At 32.0% G+C, this 19613-nt stretch overlaps 1 protein-coding gene across 1 annotated transcript in view; it reads left to right on the top strand.

The window, feature by feature from the left end:
- Positions 1–593: 593 nt before the first annotated feature.
- Positions 594–19613, top strand: part of LOC115886136 (potassium voltage-gated channel subfamily H member 8) — a 118278-nt gene continuing 99258 nt past the window's right edge. Inside the window, exons 1-2 of the mRNA XM_030905208.1 lie at positions 594–795; positions 17333–17470. Of these exons, the coding sequence (XP_030761068.1) occupies positions 666–795; positions 17333–17470 (268 nt within the window). The 5' untranslated portion in view covers positions 594–665. The remainder of the gene's footprint in view (positions 796–17332; positions 17471–19613) is intronic.

The raw sequence follows: 19613 nt of genomic DNA, 5'->3' as shown, positions 1-19613 counted from the left end.
AGGTTTCTGTTTTATTTTTGTTTATGTTACATATTAAATTATAGAGATACGTGGAATATTATATTTTATAGGCATTTTTTTTCGTTGGAATGTATTAAAAGAGATACTGTGTATTTTCTTTTATAATAATTTCTAGTATATTCAAAGTCACATCACGTCTTTACGTAGAGTGCTCAATTGAGTATATTACGAGGCAGATACAGTGTGCTCAGATAACTACCCTATTTGCAATATTTTATTGATTTTCTTCTTACTACAAATTTTAAAATTCTTTTTAGCGTAATTTAAAACATTTTTTGTCTCTCTACATTTTGTTACTTCAGTATGTGAAAGTGAGTTCTGATTCATAAATTATGTAACCCTTTATAGATTGATGGTCGCAAAACAAACTTATTGCCTATGTGATAGTCAGGCAATACAGGTTTTTTTGAGCATCAATTCACTTGACTGCTTGACTCGTGTAAACGTATTTTCGTGTAAGCGCCGTTGCCAAGAAGAAGAAATATTCCTCAATTTGCGTAATTTTTCCAAGAATAACCATTCTGTCTTTTCTCTTTGCAGATAGCAATTTCGTACTGGGCAATGCTCAAGTTCCAACCCTGTATCCCATCGTTTACTGCTCCGATGGGTTCTGCGAGCTGACCGGGTTTGCCAGGGCGCAAATAATGCAGAAGGGGTGCGCCTGCAAGTTCCTTTACGGTCCAGAGACCAAAGAAGAGCACAAGTCGCAAATCGACAAGGCCCTGGAATCGAAAAACGAACTGAAACTCGAAGTTATATTTTATAAGAAGAACGGTAAGCCTAGAAAGATGATTATTTCTTAATATTAGTAGGATATTGTGCAATATACAGTGTATTTATATACAGGGTCCGGCAATAGTGCATTGGGCATAGAATAGATAGTTCCTGGAATAAAAAAAACTTAGTTAACTAAATTTTATTTAAGTACATACAGCCATTACTCGCTGACGAGTATTTGACACGCATCAGAAGATGGCCACGCAAGTTGCTTTCTTTCATGAGCTTATGAGCTATGCAAAGAACTTGAAATAATATCAATGAAATTCAAATACATATACAGGGTTGTTCACCACATACGACACGGAGTATTGTAGCTAAACGATTAGATTTTTACCAATTGTAAGTTTTGGGTTCGTTGAAGAACTATTAGAGCTACAATTTAAAAATATTTTACAAGATACAGAGTGTCCCAAATAAGTAAAAAATATCATAGTTGTATTTTTTTAAATGGAACACCCTGTATATTATTCTATTTTTGGATTCTACGATTGAAATAAAGGTAAATTTGATTAAGGTTTATCACACTTAAACCTTACCGTTTTTGAAATATTTTCAATTTTAAGAAATTGCAGTAAAAATTTTAATGTTTCATTTCTCCAAGGGTATCAAAGTTTTTAATACTAAATATTTACTGAAGATTATTTATTGATCAGATATTGTGTTGCAATAATAAAAATTTTACTACCTTATACAGAGTGTCCAAAAATTTATATTAAATAATTACTAGCTTTAAACGGCAATAACGTGTTTAAGTTAAATGGAACACCCTGTATATTTTACGTGAATCATATGCACAATTTAATTGTCTATCAAATTTTATTATACCATTTTTACCTATCTCTGCAACTTTTCGTAGAAAATGTATTTTCTTATAATTTAGACCTCATTTATCACTATACCCATGGAATATTGACATTTCAGATTTTTTTTTAAGCAACATATATGCAGAAAATGTACAGGTGGTAAATATTGCAAGCCTATTGGTATACCAAAAAAACTATTTAAATCTTTATAAAAGAGTATACGAATTAAATATACCACCATTATTTCCGACCAAAAATTAGTTAATTACATACTTTTAAATTGTTTTAATTAATAAAGTATTCTAAATAAATGTGGATTTGGCTCAGAAATCAATATAATAATAAATTATGAAAATAAACGTCTCTGTTTTTATAAATCAGCATTCGTCAAAAAATGAAATAAAATTTATAAGGCGTTACTTTTTACCACACTGTCTAATACACACACAAAATTCAGTTTTTTATTATTGGAGCAATTATTATTAATCAACATAAACAGTCAATTAATGTAGTCTGAATACTGGGATCATATTAATTGGTCCTTTTTAACAAAAATATTTAAACAGTTTTTTATTTTTTTTATGAAATAAGCGAGCTATATCGACAATATCAGTATCTGTACTCTTGGAAAATTTGTTACATCTTTAAAAATAATCTAAAATGTCAATATTCCATGGGTATATTGATGAATCATCAAGACAGATGCTTGACGCACTTTTGCCGGACCCTGTAAATTAATAATTTTCCTTCGAATCGTATATTATTTTTTTTGTTCGCTTACTTATTATTTAAGTGAAAATATATTCCTTTTGTTTTTACAGTATGCATGTTACAGTATCAAATATAAATTAATATAAAAGAATTGAGAGACTCGTGTATGTTGCAGAGTTTATTCCCTAAACCCGTGTATTCATTATCTTTCTAAAGTAACATTTAAAACAATTAATAAAACTTTACAAAGGCAGAACAGAAACGAATGTAAAATGACTCGCGTATATTCAGTTCGCATCGAAGCTACAGATAAATGGAACACAGGAGAAAAAAGGTTTTCTTTTATGTTTTGTGCTAATGAAAACGTGCGTAAAATGTAATTTTCACGTACAAAACCGTTTAAATCTCCACAAAAAAAAGTGCGCAGTATGTTTTTGTTTATAGAAATTATGTTATATTAATTGAAAATCTTTGTTTCTTTAGTTAAAAACTTTTTAGCAGAAAATTTATTAATTTGTTTTGTCGCGCCTCAGATCGCCTCGGCGAGTGACTTCCAGCATGACAAATGAACAAATTTACGTAACGGACAAAAAATGCTTAACGTTTCGGAAAGTTTATCTCTTTCCGTCGTCGGAAGCAAAAAAATACGAAGAATAAATAAAAAAAAACTATTTAAAATATTTTTTTTATTAACACTTTTTTTTAAACAGATACGTCTACAAAAACCGTTGACGTTTTGTTAAATTGACGTTATATCGATTTAAACTTATAAATTAACAATTAACTACCTGATAACAATTACTTAATAAGGCAAAAACCAAAAAGCTTCAAACTTTCTGTATGATTATTTTTAATTCGTTTTTAATTTTTACGTATGTTATATTTACTTATGTATTTAGTTCGTTAATGTTGTTCATTGTTTGTTGGTTAAGGTTTGCCAATAATAATTGTATAAAATGATATTTTAGTTATTAAATTTAGTTCGTAAAAATCTCTTTTTATTCTGTTATTTAAAAAATAATCACTTCCTTCGAAAAAGAAATATAAAGAATTAAAAAGTTATAATTTAATAACAAAGGAAAGGGCGTTATTGAATAAGATATTAAATTTAATTCCTTCGCTGGATAAGATTATTTTACGACTGATAGAAATGAAATTCAGGGAACGACTAAAAGAATAAAAATTGAAAGAATACTGAAGAATTTGAACAAAGCTTGTGAGTCTTTTGTAACTTTTCAATAAGAAAATCTAATAACAAAGCTTGCTATCATAAATTTTTTATTTGTACTTTTAAAAATACTTTTCAGGTAAAGTATAATACTGTAGAAATGTCACTTAAGAAATGTTAAGAAATGAGAACTTGGTTTTTTAGAGTATACTCTAGAAAATTAAAATATACAGGGTGTTTCAGAAAAACATGTGCCATCTCTAGTGGGGAGATTCCTCACGTAAAAATAAGATTTATTTTTCATATCAACATAGGTCCGATTCTGCTTTCTATGAATCTATGAATCTATGAATCTATGAATTATTCTATGAATCTTTCAATGAACCTATCTTGATTCTAAAAATACGTAGTAGTTCCTAATTACAGAATTAAAACGTATAATAATGTGACAAAAATTAGTTATACGAAATCAAATGCTCAAAATGCTCATTTTTCTGTTGAGCACATAAAATGATACTGACTGCAAAGCAGTGTTTTATTTTGTTAACAAAATAAAATCTTTTTAAGTAACATTATTCTATAGCAATCTTATTTATTACTCACAAAACACGTTTAGAGAAACAAGTTTCGTACATAACACTTTTAATGAACATCCGCTACTGGACGGAAGCAAGAAAGAAAAAAATATTTGAAAGATCGTAGTGGAAAATACCAAATGTCACAAGACCCTGGAAACGTTTTGTTCCTTTTATTTCTCCAAGTCGTTCGTTAAAAAGGAGAATTTGTTTTCCAGTTCCAGCCTTGGCCGGACATTTCTGGATGTTTGTAGGCGAGATACAAATGTGGAGGCGGCTGTAATTTCCTTTGTATAAAACGTACTTGCGACTGTAGTTTAATGTGAAAATGTGAGTAAAATCTAAGAACACTTTCCGTGTTTACAGTACGTATAAGTTTTGTTCAAAAATTAAAAAAAAATAATATCTGTAATTTTTAACATTTTTTTTTCGAATTGGAAGCAAGATCTGTGATAAATAATTTTCTTCTTTCAGTGCCTATCCTGTATGGATGTTGGCAATCATGCTGGTCCAAGCGTTTAGTGTAGCATCTGTCAAAGTCCAAGCTTCCACTCTATGAATAGTAGAATGTAGAATGTTTAGGAGGGGAATTAGTCACCGCGACCTTAAAGATCTATTGTGTGTTCCCCTTTCTTGAGTTATAACGAGTTATAACTCATCATACAGTCTCAAGGCTTTAACAAAAGCCAGTATCTGAGACGGCTCCACAGAGGGCAGCTCTCCATCCTTGACATCAGCCGTACCAAAGTTCATGGCACGGATGGTCGTCGTCTCGGCGCACTCAGTGATGAGGTGTTCTGGTGTTTCCCCATATTCCCTACAGAATCTGCATTCGCCGTTGTTTCTCAGCTTCAGCCTACTGAGGTGTTCGTTGAGGAGACAGTTTCCTGTTAGAAACCTCGTGACAATCCGAAGATTGTTTTTACTTAAATCAAGGAAAACCTTTGATTTTTCTCGGTCGTAGGTTCTGAGGAACTTTTTCGAGTGTCTTAGACCGTTGGAGGACTGATTCTTCAGTTCCGCTTTCAGTTGGTTTCCGCTTGGAAAACAGAATGGTTCTGGTCCAGTTAGTGGAGTCTTCGCTCCTTTCCTAGCTAGATCATTTGCTTTTTCATTGCCTTCTATCCCTTGGTGAGTAGGCGCCCAGAGTAGGAGGACTTTATTTTCTTTGCCCAACTCGTTGAGCTTCTCTAGGCATTCTTTGACCAACTTCGAATTGATGGTTACTGAGTTGATCGCGTTTAGTGCTGCATGACTATCGGATAGGATGGCAATTTCCTGTTTTCGATAGTTCCTTATCTAAGATAAATTGTACACATCTTTCGATAGCGTAAATTTCTACCTGAAAGATACTGGGGAAGGTGCCCATTGGTTCGGAGTATTTGGTTTTCGCCCTAATACTCCTATCCCTGTCCCTGCTTTGGTTTTGGAAGCATCAGTATACCACGTTATGGTATGGTTTTTTATATGTTGAGTAAGCGCTTCTTTCTTCCAATCCTTTTTATTACTCAATACTACAGTGAGGTGTTTCTCAAAATTGTAAATTCTTGGTATGTCATCCACTGGGAGTTGGAGAAGTCGAATTTTCTTTTTGAGGGTGTTCCAAGCCCCTGACCTAAAAATTCTCCCAGTACTGTTTCTGTCAATGACCATTCTAATCATTGGCATAACTATTTTAATTCGCATTGGCATAACTACCGACGACAATATGCAGTGGTGTTAGGTCTAAAATGACCTCCATTGCTGCTGTTGGGCATGTTCTCATGGCACCTGTGATACAGATACATGCCAGTCTCTGTACTTTGCACAGGTTTTGCCTTGCTGTATGTTGCTCTAGTTTTGTATGCCAAGCAACTGCTCCATATGTAATAATGGGTCTTACTATCATGGTATACATCCAGCGAAAAATTTTAGGGGCGCAGCCCCACCTATTTCCCGCCAGTCTTCTGCATATCATGAGAGCCTTTGTGGCTTTGCTGGTAATGTTCTTAATATACCTGTTCCAGAGAAGTTTACTATCCAAGGTTATTCTTAGATATTTCACTTCCTGTGATAGCAGTATTTCCTTTCCATCTAGATGGATTCTTTTCAAGTTTTTCAAACTTCGCTTTCTGGTGAATGGCACTACCGCGGTTTTATCTGAGTTGATGCTCAGCCCGACAGTCCTGCACCATCTCTCAGTGATGCGGAGTCCTCTTTGGATAATATCACACAGGGTGCCTTCATATTTCCCCCGTGCAATCATGACTATGTCATCTGCATACCCTATGCAGTGTATTCCCGCTAGAGTTAATTCTTCCAGTAGTTCATCCACTACCAAGCTCCACAGTAGGGGGGAGGGTACTCTACCTTGTTCCACTCCATATAAGAGCGTGAAGAATACGTAGCACCTTAGGACCTGTGTTCTTATAGCAATATTCCTTGTTCAGGCTGCAGCCCAAATACGTGATTGTATCTGCTGTTTCCAAGGTTTTGTTGTTGGCCCTAAACTGGTGGTACTGCGCCTTATCATTTTTACTAACTATTAGAATTTTGGTTTTCTTGCAGTTAAGCCTTATAGTATACATATTACATGCCTCTACCTACTCGGTCTAATAATTTCTGCAATCCCTCAGCGCTATCTGCTATAAAAACTAGTAGTGGGAACTATCGAATGAATACTATCGAAACATTCGATAGTTGCAATTCATTCGAATAATTCGATAGTTAGTAAGAAAACATTCGTTGAAAACTATTCGAATAAAAATTATCGAATAGATCCGTCATCCGCCTTGAAATATTGTATTCTAGTAATTCGGCAGCAAAAACCATTCATTTATAAAATTCATTCATTTATAAAATTCATTCATTTATGAAATTCATTTATTCGTCAGGATCGATTATAATAAAATATTAACTGAATTTTAGTTGTCGCCCGGCGACGTAGGTTTCCGAGAAAGCGGTCGGTGGCAATGCTATGAAAAAGCCGGCATCTTTGATTTTTTGCGGAGTCAGATATAGATAAGGACACATTATTTTTTTATTGAGGTGCTAGTATTTACACAGAAAATACATTATGAAGGGCGCTGTTGCCATATTTTGGTATTAGTTGATATTAGCAAAGAATATTATTGTTTGGCTTTAGTTAGTTAGGTTTTAAGCAAAGACTGGTTTAATAAATAATAATAACAGTAATAATTTGTTATACCTATTAACAACAAAAATTAAAATCATTTAATGTAAATATTTTTTTTAAGTAGTAGCAAAATATAAACAACAAATTAGATGTCAAAATTATTTATATTAGATCCTATTTAAAAATAATATAATCTCTAATTTTTTTGGCAACGTTGGTTTATTAAATAATAATAATTACAGAACTAATTTGTTATATTAACAACAAATTTGAAAATCATGAAATATAAACATTTATTAATTTTCTAAGCAAGCGGTATAATGGAAGGAAAATATAAATAAAAAATTAGAAATCAAAATTATTTATATTAGGTGCTTTATATTACTATTTAAAAATTATATTTACTTTTACTGGCATTTACTCTAAGAAATAAATGAAATATTTCTTCGCAAAAAACTACATGTAAGAGAATTAGCATAAACAAAATACAAACATCGTTAACTTTTTTTTTTAAATTGACACGTGTAAAATTTTCATTTTAATTTTCTCACCCCATAGTTTGAGTTCGATAACCATTTATTTAACCACATTACTTAAATATAATTATTAAGTTCCAACTAATTCATAGGTATTATTAAAACATCTAAAATACAAATATGTATTTTTAAAATTAATTGTAAGTTCATCTCATCTCTCTTAAAATTGCTACTTCTCAAAATTTCCCATTAAAAAATAGACCATATACCATATAAAATGAAATAATTGAAAGATCGGACTACGGAAAACCACACAAATTATCGGAAAAATTTTGACCACCTGCACATGCACACAATCGTCAATAAATAAAATTAAAAAATAACTACTATTTTAGTATTTTAACTATTTTAATAAACGCAAAAATAGCACAGTATTTATACGGCGAAGTTATAAAAATCTGGAAGAACCAATAATGCACTGACGCATACAAAATTCAAACGAATACTAAATTTCATTTATCAAAAGCATTCGATAGTCGTGGCTCAACGATAACCATTTAGTCGCACGTCGAGGTTGTCATATATGCTTTAGTTTACAAATGAATGAATGATTTTATTCGAATAAAACCATTCGATAGTTGAAATCATTCATTCATTAACCATTCGATAGTCTAATTCATTCGATAGTTCCCATCGCTAATAAAAACTGTATCGTCCGCGTACCTAAATTATTGATGGTTTCTCTATTGATCTTAATGCCTTCTTCTGTTTCACTGAGCGCTTGTCTAAACAGTATTTCGGAGTAAGTGTTAAACAGAATTTTGACAGTATGCATATCTGACGCACTCCCCAACTCACTGTAAATTCTTGGGAGGTTTCATTGTCTACTGTCGCTCTCTTGTGCAAATACAAATTAATTACAAGGTGAAAGTCTTTGTCGTCGATATTCCATTAATATTTCACGATTGTGATATTTCACGATAAATAATGCCTATAACTCTCTTCTTTTTCTTAAAGTGCCTATCCTCTTTGGATGTTGGCTATTACATTGATCCATGTTACTTTGTTCACTGCCGTTCTGAACAAAGCTGTTGACGTCAATCCGGTCCATGTTCGTAGATTTCGCAGCCACGATAATCGTCTGCGTCCCGCTGATCTTCTGGCTTATGAGTTGGAGTAGGCGGTATTTCTCGTTCCGCATGATGTGTCCGAAGTATTCTAGTTTTCTTCGTTTGACATTTACCAGAAACTCCAACTCCTTGTTGATGCGATGTGATATTATTTGAGAAAATCTACAAAAGAAATATTTTTACTGTTTTTCGAAACGTTTAACACCAAATATCTCTGGAACAAAAGGTGTGAATCAGAAAGCGATACCGTTTTTGTAAAGTACACATTGAGCGCTACAACATATTACGAAATAAGCAAAATCGATTTTCCAAAATTTTTCGAAAACATTCCTCGGTACCCCCCTGTCGATTTTGTCAAAAACCGAAATCTCTCAGATCGCAATTAAAATATACCCACTGATAGTTCATTTTATGTAGAATTGAATGCTGAAAACCGTTTTCCGATATCTCTAACAGATTTCGAGTTATTTGAGAAAATCTACAAAAGAAATATTTTTTCTGTTTTTCGAAACATTTAACACCAAATATCTCTGGAACAAAAGGTGTGAATCTCAAAAACGATACCGTTTTTGTAAAGTACACATTCAGCGCTACAACATATTACGAAATAAGCAAAATCGATTTTCCAAAATTTTTCGAAAACATTCCTGTCGATTTTGTCAAAAACCGAAATCTCTCAGATCGCAACTAAAATATACCCACTGATAGTTCATTTTATGTAGAATTGAATGCTGAAAACCGTTTTCCGATATCTCTAACAGATTTCGAGTTATTTGAGAAAATCTACAAAAGAAATATTTTTTTCTGTTTTTCGAAACCAAACCAAACCAAACCAAACCAAATATCTCTGGAACAAAAGGTGTGAATCTCAAAGTCTTTAGTGATGAGTACAGTCTCATTTGATACGCGATGCACCCACGAAATCCTAAGCATGCGCCGATAGCACCACATCTCAAATGCCTCCACACGTTTGCATGATGCGTCGGTAAGTGTCCACGCCTCTGCTCCAGGTTGCATAGTATATTTCGCATTTTGTTAAATGTCCGTCTCGCGATTTCGATTCGGTGTTTTATTTCGCGAGAGTGGTCCCAGTCTTTAGTCAGGGTGCAGCCCAGGTATGCAACTGTCTCGGCCGCTGGGAGAACGATGTTGTTAGCAGTGAACTGAAAGATCACTGCTGAACTGGGTCTTTTGTCGTATCCACTCTATTATTTTACAGTCTCTCTTGGTTATTTCCAGTAATTTTCGTTCCATTGAGCATTGTGCGACCTGCCGTTTCCTGATGATGTCCGTTTTAAGTGGCCAAGTTTTGCATGAGGTAGTCATTGGTCAAATGATTTCTTTTTCATTACTTAAATAGCATCAGCTTTTACAAAATCGGTGCCATAATGAATAACCCTAATTTTCATGACTGTTTGTATAGAAAAAAGTTGAAAAAATTACCATTTTTGGCCATTTTTTACACAAATTAAAAGGTCTTAGAAAAATAGTAAACATAGATATAAAATTATGAAAATTTCAGAATTTGTAGGAAATTTTATGGTAGATTCAGAATGTGTAATAATTACAGTTGAGGGTTGGAACCTTTGGTGTTACACAGCAAAATAAAAACACTAAATCACCATAATACACCAAAACACTTTTACTTTTACACTGGACGCGCGTTTCGCTAACCATATTAGCACCATCAGCAGATGATTATAAACTAAAGTACAATCTACAAGTTGAGCGTCTATATACTCGCTCAGTGGGCACCGAGTGGGCCAACCGAATCAGAGCCCACTGAGCGTAACAGTTAGATTTCCGCCACTAGAGTAGTAGGAACAAAGAACTTGAAGGAATTGGACCGTTGACTCTGTTCATACTATCTTTACATTTATTAATTCTGATGCTTTCATATGCATCTAATTGCCTGTAATTTGAGACTTGTTTAATTAATTTTATATATAAATAAAATATAAATAAATAATAAATTTTCATAAATACCCGACCTTTCCAGTGGAGGTGTTTTATCTTTTGGATTACCTAATAATTGTTGTAATTTATTATTAGCACTATACACAAGTTTATAATTGACATTCTTAAAAATTCCTTTTAGACCACGGGATAACTCTCTATCAAACGGTATCGAAAAATATTTAGACGTATCTTTCTCCACTTGAAAAGTCGAATTTTCAGAAATCATTAACCTATACCTACGTTTTCTAATTAATTTATCAACTAGTGGAGGAGAATATCCATTACACTCAGCTACATTCCTAATGTAATCTCTTTCTATTTCATATCTTTTGTTGGAAAGTGGGAAACTAAGTAATCTATGAACTAAGAAATTTAAACTAGCCATTTTATGTTCAACACTATGATGTGATTCATTAGGAATATATCTGCGTGTGGTCGTATTTTTCCTATAGATATCAAATTCCAGGCAATTATTAATATTTCTAATAACTGATACATCTTCCTAGCCTCCACTTCAAACCTGCTCATGAATAAATTAGCCAAAAATGGAGACAATGGATTACCCATTGCTGTACCTTTCCGCTGTTCAAAAAAGTTGTTGTTAAATTGAAAACAATTTTGTTTCATACATAACGATGTAAGCTCAATATATTCACTCACAGTTTTGTTGTCGAGACCATTTGCCTTCAGTAATTCCTTCAAGTAGCCTAAAGTATGTGGAATTGGAACACTTGGGAACAACGAAGATACATCAAAGGAGACCAAAATTTCACCTTCATGCAATGTTATATCTTTGAGTTTGTTAATGAATTCAATATTATTTTTAACTGAGAAAGAAGTTTCATGATCAGGTAAATTTTCGAACTCCCTTGATAACCATTTTGCCAAATTATAAGTCGGAGAACCTACAGCCGAAACAATTGGGCGCATAGACTTGTCCGGTTTATGAATTTTTGGCAAAGCATACAATTTTGGTAATGAGGGATTGGATACTTGCAATTTCCTCTTTAAAGAAAGATCAATAAGGGTGTTACATTCTTTTAGAGTTTTTTTAACGTCTGCTACCATCTTAGACAAAGGATTCTTTTTTAAATTTATGTAGGGGCTATTATCGATTAAGTTGTTAACCTTATCGTAATAGTCTTTTTTATCTGATATAACAACCTTATTTCCCTTATCAGCTTTTAGTAGTGTAATAATGCTTTTGAAGGCTTGGATGAAAATTTAACTTTTTGGATCCTTGCTTTGGGCTATTTTTTACCTACATCCTTTATTGTTCTTGTAAAAAGTGACAGACTGATCAAAATTAAGTCACACAAATACAGAGACAGAAAGTTACAAAAGTATTTGAATTATTCCATCCATCATACAAAAGTATGATATATGAAGGCTAGCCCCTAGTGTATAGATAAAATTAATGAATAGCAAATATTAATATTTAAGTTTGATTTTAATTTTTTGTCTTTCTGATAATATGAAGAGAGTATTAGATGAAAAGAATACCAGGAAAAATGGTAGTTCTCCTTAAAACACTCTGATAGCATTTACTGAAAATGTTCCGCTTTAAAAAGAGGTGATATATAAAATGGACCTTTTAATGGTTAATTTGTCACACGCCTGGCATTAGAGATTTATGCGTGGCGCGACTGAAAAAAATAGGAAAAAAGTCAGAATCCTGCCCCTGTCGAGTTTAAAAATTTAAATTCTATAGTGGGATGAAGCCTGGAAGAATTTTATTGAATAATACTTTTTTTATTTCCATTTTCCACATTAAAAAGTCTCAATATCAATAATATTGATTAGATAAAAAATACTTTTATCATAAGTATCATAATAATTTTTCTTTAAAAAGGCACAAAATCGTCGTGATTGGCAATATAAAGATGTAATTTTAGCGCTTGGGTATAAAAATAAAACACTTTTACGCCTAAGAACTAAAGTACGAAAATATAAATATCATCAAACTGACATAAAGTATCAAATTCAAGAAATGTTTAACCATATTTTCTGGATATACCTACATATCAGATTGCCTACAATGTAGCATTAATTGCGTACAAGGTTGAGATGACACGCCTATTTAAATATAGGTAAACGTATTTTTTATATTCAAAACATTCAGTTTTAAAACACACGTAAATAATTATTGATTTTTTAAATATTATTCGCAAATTAGGGAGAGGGAAATCAGAAAACGAACAGAGATAATAGGTGTTATTAGGTAATATTCTTGTATATATATATTAACTAGTTATTCAGCTTTAGTTAGTTCTGGGAGTTCACTGATAGATGGCTACGAGAATTGTATCGCGGGTCTCTCAAAAAATTGAATTTCTAATTATGTGGGACAATCGCAAGAACGGTAAACTTATTAGGTTAATAATTCTTATTAGTTTACTAAGTCTATTGTTATTCCCCAGCCGTCTTTGACGCCGTTTTTATTATCATACGGTATACTTTGTTTTTTTTTCTCAGGTAAGATTTCTACAGACGATGACAGAAGACAAGCAGATGACGTCCATACCAATCTATTTATTTTACTAAAAAAAGTTTATAATCTTTTTTAAGTTAACTATGGATGGGTTTAAATATAAATCCGTCGTGCGTTATCAATATAATAAATATAATAATAAATGCGGGAACACATACCGTTTTGTTTTTAATAAAATAACTCGATTACATTTTTTCAGTTTTATACAGTTTTTTTCACAATATTTTGAAGTAATCACTTGGCACCCAAATTTTAAATATATTATTAATTTCCTGCGTTGCGTTCCAATTGTACCAACTTATTTCTAAGAAATTATATTCTAAAAATAATGACTTATATTAATATCGTCTCCAAAAACCATTTCTTTCCCTATAATAGGATTTTTTCCTGATATCTAACCAGAAATCAAAAATACCCATTTGTATTCAGATCCATCAATTACTCCGAAACGCTTTTTACATTTTTACAGGCATACTCGAAATGTGCTTTCCTTGCTCTTCAATTTTTACTTCCTTCCTAGTTTAAAACCGTATTTTAAGGGCACATAATTCGATTCTTTTATTATTTTTTTGCTTTTTCTCCGGTTTTAAGGGCACTACGCAGTTTCGGGAAAGAGCTGAAAGCTAGAAAGGGGTCAGTTGTACTAACGATTTTAATTCAATTAAAAGGGGATTGTTTCTGAGGTTATTATCTTTATTTTTGTCGGTTTCAGCTTATCTGTTGTCTTTTAATTTTCCTTTTTTTATTGTAGTTTAATTGAATTTATAATGTTTCAGGAAAATACAGATCATGATTTACATAATTTAACATTATTAATTAATTAATAATAATAATTAATAATTATTATTAACAACAAATAAATAATTATTATTAATTTGTTGAATTTAAAATAGAAAAAATTTGAACAGTTTGATAACAAACGGAAATAACAGTTTATGATTCCGAAGACGCCGACAGCGACAAGCGACCGCGACAGAAGACAACGACAGGCGACAGTGTCGCTTATCGCTGTCGTCGTATCATTGTCGATGTCGGCGACAATGAGCGAGATCTACGATGTTGTTGTCAGTGTTTAATTGACGTTCGCGAAGCGCGAAGTAGTTATAATAATTAATAAATATGTCTGATTACGTGATTGATAAAAATGTGTTACTTGAATTACTGATGGAAGTGATGAAGAGGACGAAATATTATAGTTACTTGGTGCAAAGAAAAGAAAAAAATCATTTTACCTCTGTTTAAAAACAGACCTAGGGAAGGAAGTTATTTCTTACTCATAAAAAAACATTTATTCAGCGATGAGACGACTTTTAGAAGCGACTTTATGGATATTTACATACTAAATTAATTAATTTGTCTTCTTCCTTCCCGGTAAAATCCATTTTTTGTCAAAAATATGCGTGTGCATATGAACGACGACACGACAGTACTGGACAAATACCGGTAGCGTCGTCGGTCGCTTACATGTTCGATAAAAACAGTCGCGCGACACCTGTCGTAGGACTCCGACGTTACTCCATTTGATTCTAAAAGATCGGTGGAGTCGCAACACAGTAACGACAGGTGTCGCTGTCGTCTGTCGCGGTCGCTTGTCGCTGTCGCCGTCTTCGGAATCATACCTTTAAAATATTCACGAGCGATGAAATCGCGAGTGAATTAATTTCGCGAGACGATAATGCAATTTTATTGTCGTGTATAAAACAATATTTTTTTCCATAGCGAGTTACGTTTTAAAAAATATTCAGAAATTATTATTTCAAGGAATTTCTTACGAGTAGAAAAAATATTGTGCTGGGTTGGCGTTGGTTTCTATTTAATTTGACAAATAAATAAAGCTGTCTCCACGGGGGTGTCACTTGTATGGGTAAACAGGCAACAGTCAAATTTAAACGTGCCAGGACCAACGACAAAGAAAGCAACATCTGCCAGGCATTGGCTTTCTTTGTCACTCACATAGCTTAAATCATGATACCGCGGCCATTTTGCCAACAAAGAAGCTGGCCGGCTGTCCTGGCAAGTGATTTAAAACAATTTTGCTCTTTTACAATATTAAATTACCATTTGGATGTATTTAATGCGATTATTCAGTTAACTGGTAAGTCAGAAATTACACACAAATACTTTATTCGTAAATACAACTAAGATGTACACGTATTTTTGTATTTTTAGATTTCAACTTTTGCAAAGACCCGCCGATAGAACTTGCCTGTTGCCTGGCAGCGTACCTGTTTAACTAAACGTATTATTTCCTGATAATATCAAAACACGTAAGTACCTCTATAATTTATGATGAAAAATGATTTTCATTATGTTTTATATTATTTAAATACTTTCTAACCTCAAATAATAGTAAGATCCTTGTTTATATCGCACAGCCCGTTCAAAACTGTATTGTCTTCAAAAAATGTTTACAAAACAAACAATTATTACAAAAACAATGTCCTTTTAATCTGATTTATACCTCAGAAGGATGCCAGTAAAATTTTATTAAATCAACATTATATTATTTGGCCATTAATATGCAAAAAGGAGCATATTGCTTTAACTTAAATTTTCTTTTACTTCTCTTGACAATATTCTCTATATTCCCTATTTTGAGTTAGTAAACTTTTGAATGGGATGTGCGATATATAAAATACATAATATATCCATGGGTATGATCTGATAAAAATATTTTTTGATGTATTTTTTGCTTGCTTATGCACGTTGGCTTGGTTCATGTTTTATTCAGCTTATATTTATATGGTATAACAGTTTTTCTTGCCTTTGGAATGGCATGCATTGAGGCTAGATAGTGTTTCATTAGATCATTAAAGGAATTTAAATTAGCACATATTTTTGTGATATTAGTGTGCTGTTATGATACAACTACTAGGTAGTTGTATCATAGTGCCTTATGCATGTTATTTACCTATTATATACTTATGTATTATCAGTAAATAGATGATAACATACTACTAAAATGTCTTTTTAATAGTATGTTTATCTGTCCAATTCACTAGTTATTTGCAAAATGTATTTTGAACTAATTTAAGTCATTAATTGATCATCTTTCTTTTTCAGGTTCCGGGATATTCTTTTTCATTGTTAAAAAAAATATATATATTTCAATATTATTGTAATATAAATCGCAGCTCTAAAAATAAATGATATTGTTTACTAATGTGTAATTTATTTACTATGAATTTTCTCTGAAAATAATAAGTCTTTAATAATATCATTGATTTGCTGTGTAAAGTTAATAGACATATTTTTTAATACTTTAAATTATATTAAAGTAATAAAAAATATGTTTATTAACTTTAAACAGTAAGTCAGTGATACTTATAAAATATTTTTTTTTAAATTTCCCCTATTTTAAGCCCCGCCCCTCCAATTCCCCTCAATTTAGCTAGTACTGCCAGGCTACACCAGGTGGCGTTTGTTTCCATTTTTTAACATGAAGTTAGCATTTCTTTAATGTACCTATTCTCTGGCTGTCTCTTTAGTTGTCAGTTTTGAGTCAATATTTATTAATTCCCTTTCGTGTCGATTGCTGATTGAATTGGAGCCAGAAATGGCTCAAAACGAAATAAGTAATTACCAACAGATATTCAGGCTGAGGCGACAAACGCCATATCCAAACTACTTCCATTTAAATCCCGAATAACTTATGAAAAGGAATACAAAAATTTTCAAAAATGGAAGCAATTAAAAAACGTGCGACAAGAAATAAAGTTTTTAACCTATCCTCGCTGTTAAAGTATCATTTAACCTACCCTTGCGGCTAAAGTTGCTATGGAAAAAATATATTTTGTTGCCTCCCTGTGTGATATTTAGTCGTTATATTTGATCTGTCAATATATCGACTTTTTTTTTCAAACATAGCACTAAAATTTCAACTTTAAAAATGCTCATTTCATGATTTTACCAATGCTGAATCAAGATCATGTTTTTGCCAGTTTTACACATGCATTATTTTTTATATCAAAAACTATGAGATATGTGTAGGTATAGATTAGTAATATCACCGGTTCTTCTCTCTTGGTAATTCACCCCCATTTGATTTATTTTTTATAGTTCTTAAATTCTTTAGCTTTAGTTTTGAATTTTTTCTATTTCAGGTACTCCATTTTGGTGTTTGCTGGACATAGTACCAATTAAAAATGAGAAAAGAGAAGTGGTTCTGTTTCTCGCTTCGCACAAAGACATCACGAATACGAAAATGGCCGAAATGTCAGAATGTGAATTATATGATAGTGGTAAGTACTTAAAAAAAATAATATACCTGTATCTAAATGTAATTGTTCAATATTTCTTTTATTTTTGGAGCGATTAGGATATTTATTTCTTTTCCTGTATTTTTTTTTGTTAGAAAGTAACGTTTTTCCAGCATAGACAGAGAAAATGAGAATCAGAAAAATACTCCTTGATTAAAAATTAGTGTTTTTTACCACAGCCATAGCGATTTTTTTAAGTCAAAATGTCAAAAGTTGACATATGATATGTCATTCTATTTAGAGTGTCATTTTCTATCGAATAAAATACAAATATACCAAGGGTGCCATTTAAATATCAAAAGTTGTAGTAATTTCCGGTGAAACAGGAAGTAACCAAAAACAATTGAATACGTCAATTAATCCTAATTTATGTCATATATACTAACACTAGCTTGTACCAGCGAATTCGTTCGCGTTGAATTAATCATTTGTAATGGTGATGATAAAGCAAAGCAAGAATCTCCATTAATATACAAACTGGATAAAATTTTCTCACATTTATGTCAGCATGAGAAAAAACTATATGGCGATATTATTATATAACTTGGTAATATTTGAGGGGTAGTTTCATCTCGTTGGAATTTGACTTTCGAAAAATGCGTTTGCCAAAAATAAGCTTTTTACGTCAAGCAGTTTAAGCAGAATCGTGGTTAAGAAATTACCCAACTTTTTGGAAGGTGCACTCTGTATGATTTTTTAAAAAATTTCAAAATATGTAAAGAAACCAAATAAATTATGCTTGTCCAAACGGTTTCCCGAAAGACTAACCGTTTGTTTAAATAACAAATATTGTAATATTTGAGGGGCGTTTTCACCCTCTTGGAATTTAAGATTCGAGAAACCCCTGCTCATCGAACCTCTACACCCCACAGTCGTGATTACTCAATGGTTATATTTTATGAAACACCCTGTATAAATTTATAAAAAATCTTAAAATATGTTAAACAACAAAATAAAATATACGTGTTTAAGAGTTTTTCCGAAAAACTCACCAATTTTTAAATAAAAAATATTTTAATATTTGAGGGAGAGTTTCACCCCCTTAGAATTCGAGTTTCGATAAATCCCTTCTTATCGAACCTTTACACCCTAAAGTCAATCTGATTTCCAAAAATCAGTTTTTTACGTCAAGCGCTTTAAGCAGGATCGTGATTAATCAACGGCCGGATTTTTCGAAACACCCTGTGTACATTTTTAAAAAATCTTAAAATATGTAAAAAAACAAAATAAAATATACGTGTTTAAGCGTTTTTTCGGAAACTTGACCGTTGTTTAAATAAAAAATATTGTAATATTTGAGGGGTGGTTTCACCCTCTTGGAACTGGAATTTCGAAAAATCCCTTTTTATCGAACCTCTACACCCTAGAATCAACCTATATGCCAAAATTGAGCTTCTTACGTTGAGTGGTTTGAGCAGGCTCGTGATTAATCAGTATGTCAGTCACTTACGGAATTTATATATTAGTATAGATACCAAATCTCGTTTTTTATCTGAAAAAATAGAAAGTTATAGGGGTGAGCCACTTTTGAAACGCACCCGGTATAGGTAGGTACTTACTTTTAAAAAAAAACATTTTCTAACTTTTTAACATATAGGCGGCTGGTTTAAATTAGGTTATCAAAAATTTCGAATAATTTATTCAACGTCAAATTTTGGTTATTGGGTTTTCCATGCCAGTTTTCATTTGTAAATATATTGCACAAATACATCAAAGATAACACAGATTGACAGCGTGTTATCTAAAAGCACTTATCTAAAAGCACAGTACACACGATAGAAAGCAAAATTACCTCTTCGCTCAAATTATATATAAACTAAATAGAATAACACACTTTTAAAACATACTTCAAAAATAAAGGTCTTCATGCGAAAAACTAATTATGCCACTGAATTCTATGTGAAAAACTCTATGGGAACTCAGTTTTTACCTTTTTGTTATAAGATAACCGATATACGAAAAAGGTCGAATAATGGAAAATTTCAAAATTTGCCTTGTATGTTAGGAACTAAGAGGGTTAGGACAAATAAATCTGTGTGTTGTATCTTAATTTTTATAAAAAAAATATATTTATATCTCTGTTACAATAAAAGTTGGAAATCAGTAAAAAGTAAAAGCTCACATT

This window comes from Sitophilus oryzae, unplaced genomic scaffold (genome assembly GCF_002938485.1).
Source record: "Sitophilus oryzae breed Bouriz unplaced genomic scaffold, Soryzae_2.0 scaffold_1122_pilon_pilon, whole genome shotgun sequence".
Lineage (NCBI taxonomy): Eukaryota > Metazoa > Arthropoda > Insecta > Coleoptera > Curculionidae > Sitophilus > Sitophilus oryzae.
The sequence above is the reverse complement of the archived record's forward strand: the minus strand, read 5'-3'. Positions and strand labels throughout refer to the sequence as shown.